Source organism: Phocoena sinus, chromosome 10 (genome assembly GCF_008692025.1).
Source record: "Phocoena sinus isolate mPhoSin1 chromosome 10, mPhoSin1.pri, whole genome shotgun sequence".
NCBI classification, from domain to species: domain Eukaryota; kingdom Metazoa; phylum Chordata; class Mammalia; order Artiodactyla; family Phocoenidae; genus Phocoena; species Phocoena sinus.
Window position 1 is genome coordinate 102,231,833 of NC_045772.1, and position 12,250 is coordinate 102,244,082.

At 48.6% G+C, this 12,250-nt stretch overlaps 1 protein-coding gene and 1 pseudogene across 2 annotated transcripts in view; one reads left to right on the forward strand and one right to left on the reverse strand.

Moving 5' to 3' along the window:
* Window positions 1–12,250, forward strand: part of LOC116760700 (cat eye syndrome critical region protein 2) — a 160,219-nt gene that overhangs the window by 84,667 nt on the left and 63,302 nt on the right. For both annotated transcript variants that reach the window (XM_032645993.1, XM_032645994.1), the window contains exon 2: window positions 8,129–8,223. In XM_032645993.1, the coding sequence (XP_032501884.1) occupies window positions 8,129–8,223 (95 nt within the window). The remainder of the gene's footprint in view (window positions 1–8,128; window positions 8,224–12,250) is intronic.
* LOC116760702 lies at window positions 8,923–9,935 on the reverse strand (annotated as a pseudogene).

Genomic DNA, 12,250 nt, shown 5'->3' on the forward strand with positions numbered 1-12,250 from the left:
GCTTGTTTTACTAATCACCTTGATCAAAAAAAGTCCAGTTTTTATATGGAGGCTGAGGGGACACGGGAGGAAAGACAAAGGAGAGACCTGGAGACAAAAAAGCTGCATCTCGAGTGAGGCCCAGTGAACCTGACGATGTTTGTTAGTAACTGGCTGTGGTGGGATGGGAGTAGGGTGGGGGGTGGGCAGTGATTCTGATCTGTTTGAAAGTTGAATAAGGGATGTGTGAACCCAGTTAGGCTACGTTTTAGAAGAAATGAGGTCATTGTCCGGTATTATTCTCCATACCTTTTCCCGTTTCCAAACTTTTTTTTTTTTTTTTTTAATTGTAGCTGTGACTTTTTTTTTTAATTGTTAAAAATTTAGTTTTGGCTGCATTGGGTCTTTGTTGCTGCGCGCGGGCTTTCTCTAGTTGCAGAGAGCAGGGGCTACTGTTTGTTGTGGTGCGCGGGCTTCTCATTGAGGTGGCTTCTCTTGTTGCGGAGTGTGGGCTCTAGGCACACGGGCTTCAGTTAGTTGAAGCATGCAGGCTCAGTGGTTGTGGCTCACGGGCCCTAGAGTGCGCGGGCTGCAGTAGTTGCGGTGCGTGGGCTCAGTAGTTGTGGCGCACGGGCTTAGCTGTTCTGCGGCATGTGGGATCTTCCTGGACCAGGGCTCGAATCCATGTCCCCTGCATTGGCAGGTGAATTCTTAACCACTGCACCACCAGGCAAGTCCCTCTCCTTTCCAAACTTTAATGGTCTCTTCCTTTTTGGTAAAGTGGAAAGAGCGGGAGTTATGAATTCTGACTCAGTTCCTTTTATAGTGGTATTAACGTGAAAACTTCCCACACATGCTTAAATTTAGGCGATACCCCATCTTCCCAATGAGATGATTCAATAAAACTTTGGGACTATTGATTTATCATAGTGTATTTAAACTTTAATTATAGAGATGAAATAGTCAAATTTCTGTTCGGAGATTTGACTTTGGGGATTTTACATAAACATTTGAATTTTAAGTTTAGAAGTAATTGCTTTTTCTCCCCATCCTTATTTCCAGAAATAATTTCTTCATCATCACTAGAACCACTTTTGGAGATCTCAAGAACAGCTTTCTAGAATACTTCAACCTCACTTCTTTCTTTTTGAATCTGCTTTTAATGCTGATTTCTGAAAAATTTGTCCCAAGTCCCTATTCACTCAATAGTAAGATAGTTCGGCTTTTAGTTGCTCTATGGGTATATAGTCATGGTCATTAGAACATAAGCACTTTGTATGTTTCTGTTTAAGGTGACTTTCAACACTTGTAATTGTTATCACACCTGCGGAACCATTATGGAATCGTCAAGTTTTTTTTTTTTTTTGCCTCCTTGTAAAATGATTCAGTCAGTGGCCTTTGGAGGCATCCAGAACTGGCATTGACTGAGGTTGTCTCAAGCTATTGTCTCTTCCTTAATTTCTTACCCCAAAATAAAACAGTTGAGTGAGTGTCCTGTAATAGAAGGAACTCGGTCAGTATTGACGTTCTATATAACTCTGTTGTGAGAGAATTTTGCTGAGGAGTCTTTGCCTCAGCCCAGCAGGAGTCGTACCTGCTTGCTGCACGGCTTCTCAGGTGTTCCTTTCCTAAAGGCCCTGGTGGGGCTGTATGTAGCTGGCTTTGTTGTGAGTCCTTTCAGGTGATCGATTTGGTGCTCAGCTTTGTAGATTCAGAACCCTAACAATGTCAGTGGGCCCAGGGTCTCGCGATGGTGTTTTGTTTATTTATTTAAATTTATTTTTAATTGAAGTATAGTTGAACTACAGTGTTGTGTTAATTACTGCTGTACAGCAAAGTGACTCACTTATATGTATATATACACATTCTTTTCCGTTATGGTTTATCATAGGATATTGAATTTAGTTCCCTGTGCTCTACAGTAGGACCTTGTTGTTCGTAATTGGATTGGTACCTGCCATTCAACACACACCACCTTCCTAATACCCAGGCCCACGTACTGGTCAGGGAGCTGAGAATCAGAAGAGGGGGTGATTTCTCCCCTGCCTGATGAAAGGTCCTGCCCCACCAGGGTTGGGGCTGGGTCAACACAGCCCAGTTCTTTACCTGGGGACATCTTTAGATAGCATGCAGATTGGTTAGAACATTCTTTATCTTTTCCCAGTGAGAATTCAGAACTATTTTTTCAGTTATAACGACATCCAGATTTCCTCGTTGTTCGATGGCAGGCATTTCTGCAAACCTTCAGTCACACATTCATCCTTTAGCCTGGTTGCTCCCAGGGGCTCCTGTCTTTGGTTTTCTCTCTGCTCTTTCCGGCCCTTCCTCTGCGGAGGCCCGAGGGCTTTTGGCACAGGTGCTCGTGAAGTGCTCTTTCTTAGTCACTGCTGTCTGTAGCCACAGCTGGGAATGGGGACTACTGCTCGTTTTGCCTGCCCCTCCCAGATGTGAGGCTCCCGGAGGGGGCGTCTCCAGACCTGTTGGCACCCTCAGCACTAGACAGAGAGCCTGGTGTGGAGCGTGTCTTCAGATGCAGGGACACAGTTCACTTGTGGACACCCCCCCCCCACACACACACACACTGTCACGTGACCACGGAGGGGTGAGCTGATTGGACCAGTCAGGAGGGCCCCACACACCCAAGTCATGCCTGCAGTTTTCTGTGCTGCTCTCAGGAGACCAGGCTGTGGTCACATACCAACAACCAGCATGTTTCCCAGTTTAAACTTTGTCATCTCTGTCCCTCCCACCTGGCCTCCTTTCAGCTTTTTTGTTTAGCACTTAGTGATCCCATAATCTTGTTGGGGGGTGGGAGACGCAGGATTAAAACTTGTTACCTAAAATTTCCTGTCCTTTGCCCTCTACCTACAGTTAGTTGCAAAATCTCATTGACTCTGCTCCTGAAACGCTCCCGTTTCACCCCATCCTTTCCATTTCACTGATGTCCTCCTGGTTTTGGCCCCTTGACGTCTTCCCTGGGCTGGGCTTGGGACCTTCTCACCCTGGGTCTCTCTTACCTTGTGTCCTGCAAACCGCGCCCAAATTAACCCTCCAGACTTGACTGTTGCTTCTCTACCCACATTTCACTGGCTCCACATAAAATAATTTCCAGCCAATCCAGTGGTGAGCAGGGAGTAGGGTTGCTTAACCTCAGGGGTCTAGAGCTCTACCGTCTGAAGTAGCTTTGGCATAAATTGTCTGATGAAGTCTCCTGTTTCAGTTAAAAAAATCTTTCGAAACAACAAGCAACAACGATGAAAACAAAACAATCAGAGTAAACCCGGCTTTCTAGGAAGCTGTGCCACGTCCATGCGCCGTGGGACCCGAGGGGCACAGTCTCTGCGATGACGTCCATACGCCGACCTGGGTCTGAGGCTTGTAGGGGCCGCAGGGCCCTGCTCATCCAGCACCAGCTTTGTGGACGTGTTGTGAAGCTTCCATCTCTTCAGTGCTCAGGAATTATTTGTGTATCGTGGGGGCTTTCTTGTGGGGGAAGATCCATGAAAGTTCTGAGCCTTTTTAAAAATTTCTGGAGTCAGTTTTGGTAATGTATACCTTTTTAGAAAATCAATTTCTTGTAGGTTTACACATTTATTGCTTTGATTAGTATTTTGCAGTAATCTAATATTCTAGGGTAGCAGTCCTATCTGAGGGGAGCTCTGTGGTTTCCTTTCTGTTGTTCCCCAGCATCACAGCCAGTGACAGCCATGTTGTGGACTGCCGAGAGGAAGGTGTGTCTGCAGGGAAGCCGCGGTGCAGAGCTGCCGGCCACGGGGAGGACGTTGGGGTAGCACTTCGGGGATCCTCAGCGGTAACCCGCTTGGGCTGATGTATACCGCACGGTTTGAATTGGCCCGGGCAGCCTTTGGGATTAAATTAATTTATATCAAGTTAGAAAGCATCAGCTGCCAGAGTCAGGGAGGCCTTCTGGAGGCTGAGCCCGCTCTCCAGGCGGTCTCTCATGGAGAGCAGCTGGGATGGTCCTCGGAGGGCCTGCTGTGCATCTCCTTTGTGTGAGTGCAGTTCTGGGGCCCACGCAGAAGCCCCCGCCTTTGACTGTGACCCCTGCTGCCTTGCAGTTGATTCCTGTGCAGGTGAGAAAGATTTGTAACCTTCTGAAATCAAATACAGCACATATGGCTGTTTTCCTTAGCCCTTTTTCCCTCCTTTGGCACACTCAGCAGGATCTTTGTGCCCGGAGGGTGCAGCTCTGTGATCTTCATCCTTCCTTGGAAGTTGAAGGAAAGAAAGTTGTTCTCTCTTTACCACCTTCTTTCGCAAAAGATTAAAGAAGACTTCTACGGCGCTCAGGAGCAGATCAAACAGTAGAAAGTCCCTGCAGTGACATTTGAGAACAGGTGCTAAGTGGTGGCCGTGCGTCGAAGGAGTTAGTTGTGTTCCCTGTGCTGCACTTGGCTGTCTCTTCTGGACGTTCTCCCTGTTTGTGGCGAAGAGTTTCCACGACATAGGCTAAGGGCCCCCTTTCCCTCCCTGGCTCACCCTGGGGTTCTTTTCCCAGCAGCCACCGCCGGGTCCCGAGGGCAGGGCCGTGTGCCGGTGCTGAACAGGCCCGTCCCTAATGAGCTGTGCCGCCAGCTGCACAGAGGGCGAGCCCTGTTCTCCCTCCGGCCCCTCTGAAGAGCGGGAGCCCAGGAGCCCTTCTCGTGTCCCTTCTCGGCTGATTTGCTGATCACCACCACCCCCCCCTCGCCCCCGCCCCAGAGCATCTTGGCAAAGTTCAGATTTCTGTCCTCACAGCTCAGTGCCCACAGTGAAAAGGAAATACAAAAGGGGAGGAGGAAAGTGGGGGTGGGGCGCTTGAAGGGTGTTTATTTCTCGTTGCCTTAGCCTAAGCCTCAGGCTCCCGGCTGAAGGCGTATGTGGTAAGGCTTTGAATAACTGGATCTGGAGATGGTTTTATTGGCTCATGCACACAGGCCGTGTATTAAGAGTTTGAATTTCTGTTGTTCAGAAACCTGAATTTTGAAAAGACTGCTTTCTATCTCTTCAGTCTGCTTTTTTCTACACACCACCACTTAAGGAAGATGAGATAATTGCCGTGCTCACATGCTGTAGAGCATTTGCTGTGTGCCAGGCTGGTCTGGCTTTTATAAGCATTGCCTCATTTAAATCATCACAACAACCCCTGCACAGGGAAACTTTTAATGTGATAAAGTTTTTTCTTCCTATAATAAATTGTGGTAAAAGACACAAAACTTAGCATCGTTTTAAGTGCACAATTCAGGAGTGTTAAGTATATTCACATTGTTCTGAATCAGCTCCAAAACGTTTTCACCTTGCAAATCTGAAACTCTGTCCACTGAAGTGAGAACACTTTAACCGATAAGCCGGCACTTTTTTTTGTTCAGCGGGTTTGAAATTGCTCTCCTGTTTCTCCTCTGCTGTCTCTCTGTAACATTAGGCCGAGGGCCATGAGTGCCGAGGCTGCGCCCGGTGCCCTGGTCACCGTGTGGCAGCTGCAGGGGAGGACAGCGGGCTGTCCAGAGGCAGTGCCTTCTTCCTCGGACTGTCCACCACTTGTGTGGGTGAAGCCCTGCCGAGCTAGAGGGAAAAGTGCACCTCACAAGTTACCAGGGGCCTGCATCTATTTTGGTTTGTTTTCTAGGTAGCTTCTGATTTATGAAGCATAATATCATAGAAATAAATATGAAAAGCAATTGTATATTTTGTGAGTTACTGTTTGTGAGTCACCGTATCCCATGGGTGAAATGGGAGGCAGGGGGTGGGATTGCATTCATAATATCAGAGCTCCTCTCAGTACTCATTTGAGAGACATTTCAAGCCTGTCCAGTTCCCCTTGGAAGAGCTGATTCAGCATCCCTGGTGCACAGCCTCATGTGTAACCGCCTTCCCAGTGGCTACCTAGATTATGGTTGTGCCAGAAAGGCAAGCCCAGGTTCACTGGGGATAGGTTTTCACCAGTGCCATTTAGACTCTCTGCCAGAGTTGGACAGAACAGATCATTTAATAATTTTTCAAATGTAGATAGAGGCGTTAATCTTCACTTTCTGCTGATAATGTTAAGAAAACAACGGTTGGGGACTTCCCTGGTGGCGCAGTGGAAGGGACTCTGCGCGCCAATGCAGGGGGCCTGGGTTCGATTCCTGGTTAGGGAACTAGATCCCACATGCATGCCGCAATTAAGACCCGGCACAACCAAATAAACAAATAAATATTAAAAAAGAAAACTGGTTGAGTCACCAGTGAAGCCTGGGTTCTGAGGCCAGCAGAAAGTACAGTGCAACTGTTTTCTTTCCTTTTTAAACCTCAGATTCACAGGTTGTATTAATCTTAATTCTTGGTTCATGACACAGTCCCATCATTGGTTTGTGGATGTTTTCCTTCCGGTTCTAGTGTCAGTAATTCTGGCTAATCTATTGAACGAGGTGGCCTGGGACTTTGTGCTTCAAGGGTCCAGCCTCTTCTCTTACTGCGGTTTCCTTTGGGGTCTTGCCCACTGTGACTGGGCTTCAGTAGGAGCCTGAATTTTCCCTTGCTCTGTCCCTCCTGTGCTCCTGTTGGGCTCTGAATGTGCGTGTCTCCCCTCCCGCTGTCTGTCTTGTTCAGCTAAGTCCCTCAGAGTCTCCTCTGAGCTGTTGCTCCAGCCGCAGTGGCCTTATCTCCACCCTCTGCCGCAGCAGCTGGGCGGGTCCCACCCTCTCCACGGCAGGCCGGGCCCAGAGGTGCTGTGTCCCGTCTACTCCCCCTGCTGACTCCAGCTCCCCAGGGCTCAGGAAGTGCTGGGTGCCCCGGAAATGTTTGTTGAATGAATGAATTCTGACCAAATATAGTTCAAATCCTTGTTATGTTTGGTCGGTAGAATGTAGAAAAGAGCTCTGCCCAAAGGAATTAGTAAGCTAATAGAAGAATAAGAGCCACTGTAATAGACATGCTCATCGTTACCGAATTTGTATGTAGGGCAGACGCAAGGTTTTCACGCTGGGCCTTGTCTTTGAATTCTGAGTTTCGCTCACCTGGGCTTTCAAGACGTCTATGCCCCTTCCTTCTCAGGGTAGTTTGTATTTTGTTCGCTTCTATCAGTTGGTGTGTTTAGCAGTTTTCTGTCATGTGAAGTTTTCGGAGTGCGTGTTTACAAACTTAGAAACTTTTAAACATAGAATAATAAACGGAACAATTAAAATAGCTTTAAAAAGACCGTTACCATTTTTACAGCAGAAGTGGATCCCCACCTCTTGTGTACACTGCCCGGTACTTGGTGTGGGCAGGACAGAAGCTGCATATTTGGCACACCTCATGCTTTCCAAACCACTCATAAGACCCTCGCAATTTTGGTTATGAGCCGGCCACACCACAAGCGTAGTGGACCCTTGGGAAATGGCTTGCATAGTGGGTGGACGGCATCCTGGTGGACCAGACGTGGCCCCTCTCTGCATCCCGGGAGCTGGTGATTGGGGCATGTTCCATCATCTCAGGAAACACTGGTTCACTGTGGGAACTTGAGAAGGGAATAGAATCTCCCAAAATTCCACGCTGTCACCTTTTGTCCCTGTAGCTCCTCAACGAACCTTTGTTCAGGGTATGTGCAAAGTCAAGCTAAATCTTTGGCATCTCTACCTAAACCCCAAGGACAGCACGTGCACCTCCCCTGGGATTAGCCCCTTAGCACGGCATCGCCTCACTTCCCTTCAGGTGATGTCAGCTCGGCCTTGGCGCTGGCAGCCTCCTCCCCGGGCCTGTGGGGACCACAGTTTGCTCACTTCCTAGTGCCGCTTCTCAAGGTAGCGTGGCTCTGGAAAGCTGTTGCAGTTGGCTTGCCTGTTGAAACTCTCCAATAAACGAATACTTTCTGAGTAATTACATATTTGCTCCTTTACACTCTTGCAAAATAATAGAAAGCAAAACAGTATATTAATATAAGTTAAGCTCTTTTGTGACTGTGCTGCATTGACTTGTAAAAAGAGGTGTCTGTGTGTGCAGGTGAAAGGAATGGAGCTTGGTAAGGAGCAGTGGGGGAGTAAACTCTTGGAAAACCAAAAAGGAGGGCAGTTGGCCCGTGACGGTGACGGCAGTGGTGGTGTGGTGGCGACCTGGAAGGGACGAGCTGCTGGCTGTTAGGAAATCTGCATCCGTGTCTGAGCTCTCAATCCCTCTCCCTTCTCCTCCTCAGGAGTTAGAAGCAGCTCTTCATAGAGATGACGTGGAGTTTATCAGTGACCTGATCGCGTGCCTACTTCAGGGCTGCTATCAGCGAAGGGATATCACGTGAGTAACCCCAATCTTACCGTTTCTGGCGGAGGGAAGGAATTAACCAGTCCTAGTGATGTTTCGTGTCTCCTGGAATAAACCAGAGCAGATCACCAGCCAAGACGTAACAGTATTTACACACGGTTCCCAGGTCCCATGTTTGGCTCCTTCTGCAGCTGAGTTTTCATTTTATTGTAATTCTTGACTTTATTTCACTCTCAGAAATCTATATCCCTTACTGTTGGGTCCACCAGCTACCATATTCAAGTGTGGAATGTGTTCTCTCAATGTAGGGCTTTCTTTCTGATCTTTGTTTTCAGTATTGGTAAAATGATGCCTAACAAATGAGCACTAGGTTTTTGCCGTACTCCGGCCCCTGGGGTGTGGATCTTCTGTTCATGTGAACAGTGGCATCATTTCTCTTTTTTTAAAGACACATTTATTCAGCGTCACGATCAGACTATTACATTTAGCAATCAACAGCATGGGTGCAAAAAAAGAAATCTACATTAAAACCCTTCGCTGGAATGCTTTACACGTTCTACAGAGCAGAAACTAAAATAACCTGTTATACAGTTGGTCACAAATAACAGTCCTCGAGTTTTTTTGCCCATACACATGAGTATTGTGTAAAACATGTCTTCTTTGTAGCAGCTAGGCCCTGCCACCACTGTGCTTGGCTGAGTTCACAGATCTGTTGTAACCTGTAGGTTCCCTGTCACTTCTCTGGCTCTCGTCTCCTGCTAAGCTTTGTTTCCTGGCAGTAATCAGAACCTTCTGCCACTGCCATAGCTACTGCTGCTGCTGGAACCACCACAGCCACCTTGGTTTCGGGGTTTGGCAAACTATTGGCCTCCACCACCCTAGGGGCCAGAACTTCTGCCTCCAAAGTTTCCTCCTTTCATGGGTCCAAAATTTGAAGATTGATTGTTGTAACTGCCAAAATCATTGTAGCTTCCACCACCTCCAGAATTGCTTCCATCGTTACCAAACCCATCATAGCCATCCCCACTGCCACCATATCCCCCGCCACCGCGGCTGCCACCAAAGCCACCTCGGCCACTGTAGTCTCCTCCGTGACCACAGCTGTCACTCCCACCAAAACCCCCCTCCACGACCACCACCAAAGTTTCCAGAACCACTTCGGCCTCTTTGGCTGGATGAGGCACTAGCCATCTCTTGCTCAGATAGGGCTTTCCTTATTTCACAGTTGTGGCCATTCACAGTGCGGTATTTCTGAATGACAGTCTTGTCTACAGAGTCATGGTCATCAAAGGTTACGAAAGCAAAGCCTCTCTTCTTGCCACTGCCTCGATCAGTCATGATTTTAATCACTTCAGTTTTCCCATACTGTTCAAAATAATCTCTTAGATGATGTTCTTCAGTGTCTTCTTTAATGCCACCGACAAAAATCTTTTTCACACTTAAGTGGGCACCAGGTCTTTGAGAATCTTCTCTTGAGACGGCCCTCTTGGGTTCCACAACTCTCCCATCCACCTCGTGTGGCCTTGCCTTCATGGCCGCACCCACATCCTCCACAGTGGCGTATGTGACAACCCTGAAGCCTCTGGAATGCCTGGTGCTTAGATCTCTTGTCGCCACATAGTCTGTGCGCACTCCCCGCCACTCAGAATGCCTCCTCAGGCTCGCGTCGCTTGTTTCAAGGCTCAAACCTCCGACGAAGAGCTTCTGCAGCTGTGCGGCTCTTTGGGAGACCCTGACTTAGCCATGACGGCAGTGCGGGGCGGGGAGACGTCAACGATGCTTACTCGGCAGTGTCCACGGGCAGAAAGGAGTAATCTACCGAACGTGTCTCTAGCATCATTTCTAGCGTGGAGCTTCTGGGCCCCGGCACACCATAGCTGCCAAGTACACAGCTGTCTGGTACATTGAGATGTGCAGAAATTTGGAGCAAGATTTCATCTCTGTCAGCAAATAAAGGATCTTCCCGATAAGGCCTCATCCCTTGTTTTGATAGAGTTGATAGACGTTCTCTTGCTACTACGTTTCCACACAGTTGGACTGTGAGGCCAGCTACCGGGAAGCTGAGACAGGACGGGGCTCCCCGTGCAGGCAGGAGGCTGGGGTGCCACGGTTTAAAAACAAAGATGGTGTCTGAAATATTTCTCTTCTAGTAGATCCACTCCTGGGTGCCTGTTAGGGCTGGGGGTAGACGTGTGGTAACAAGGTGAATGAGGGGTTGACTAGCTGCTCCTGCATCGAGCGTGGAGCTCGGCGTTCGTGTGTGTGTGTGTGTGTGTGTGTGTGCGCGCGTGTGAGTGATCATCCCTCTTCCTTTCTGTGTTTGTACTTCTGCCTGTTTCATGCTGTAGTCGTCATCTCCTGCATTCTCCGCGAGTGTACTGACTGTCCCCAGGGCGTCCAGGCTGTTGTGCTAAACAAAGAGTAGAAAGAAATCTACCATCTTACCACTTAAACACCATGACAAAGGGTTTAGTATATTTTCTCCCATTTTCTTTTTGAGATGTAACTTGGGAGTCTGTGTGGTTTTTAAGCAGTTGTAGTCATACTGTGTATATAATTTCACATCTTTCATTTTTTTCCTCACAACGATAATTTTTCTTATAACCACTTTTTTCTTTAAATGGGATTGTCAAATACTCCGATTTAATAGATGAACATTTGTGCCCAGCTTTTAACTGTTATAAACACGTTATATTACATAGCCTTGGACATAAAAGTTTGCACACCTTAGTGAATCATACTCTTAAATTTCTGCAGGTACAGTCACTCCGTAGAAAGAAATGCCCGCTTACGATTCAACAATAATTTCCAGGCCGCTCACCCCAGGGGCTGCTCCATTTCACCCATGACCATCAGTGTCTGGGGGGTCTGTTTGCCTCACCTCGCTCTGGCCAGGGTGCTGGAGGGCAGATGCCCTCGGGACCCTCGGTCCTGGGCCCCACTGCAGAGTGTGTGCAGTTGTCATGGCAAGCGCTGTGACATCCACAGAGCACGTGGCCTGTGTGAGAAGGGGCCGTGGACCGAGCTGTCATGGGGTGCTTCCTGAGCCAGTGCCCTTATATTACAGAGCCCATTAAGAGGGTGAGTGGAGGAAGGACGGACCCCCCCCCCCCCCAAGTTGCAGGCAGGAAGGTGGGTGTCTGGGGTTCGACACCCTGGAGCAGAGGCTAGGGGTTGCAGAGCAGAAGGTCCCATGTGGTTTAGAGATGTGATTCATTTGAGCTGCAAAGTCCAAAGTCTTATTAGCCCCTGAGTGTTAAATTTTGGTTCGTCGCCAACATCTAAAATGAGACTTCATGTTGAAACCCAGTTTGTAGCTTTTAGAAAGCATCTAAGACACTGATCAGCTGGAGGGAAAACAGGGCCCCAGCCTGCCTGGTGGCTCTCGACACAGAGGCTGGTTGTCACTCTGCATCTGTGGGGCTTGCTTGGCCCACCTGCTCACCTTCTTTCCCTGTTGTCTCCGGCAAGCACAGCCATTCGAGGAGTCCTGTGGCCACAGCACACCAGGAGTAGGAGCCTAGTAGGCCTTGTAGGCTGAGCAGCGAGTTCAGGGGTGTGATCCTGAGGGCAGGGAGGGCGGGGCACCAGGAAGGGGCGAGTGAGTAGATCAGGCCTGAGGGCAGAGGCGAGCCCATCATGAAGGCCTGTTAGGGGGTGAACGTGATGACCTGGAGTCTCCTGCCTGACAGGCTGTCTCTCCAGCCTTAACCGCGCACATTCGTGGTTTGTGGACTTGAATTTCCTGTTACATACTTACGCCGTGTCTTCCATGGGTGTGTTAGTTGATGATCAAGCACAAGAAACGCCCATTTAAAATTTGCGGGGCAGGTGTCGCACGCCTGCCTTCTGTGTGATGGTGGGGATGGGGGCCAGGCTGCGGTTGAAGGTCTGAATAGCTAGGAGTTGGCTCATACCATGTATGGAGTAGAGCTTCCCTTCCCTGTTGGCATGTGGTGTCTATTTGACATTTTACCAGGTTTTTGACACGTGAGAATCCGCTCGGCTCTTCCTGGCTGTACCTGCCAGTCTCTTGGCTCTGATACCATTCCTCTTAACT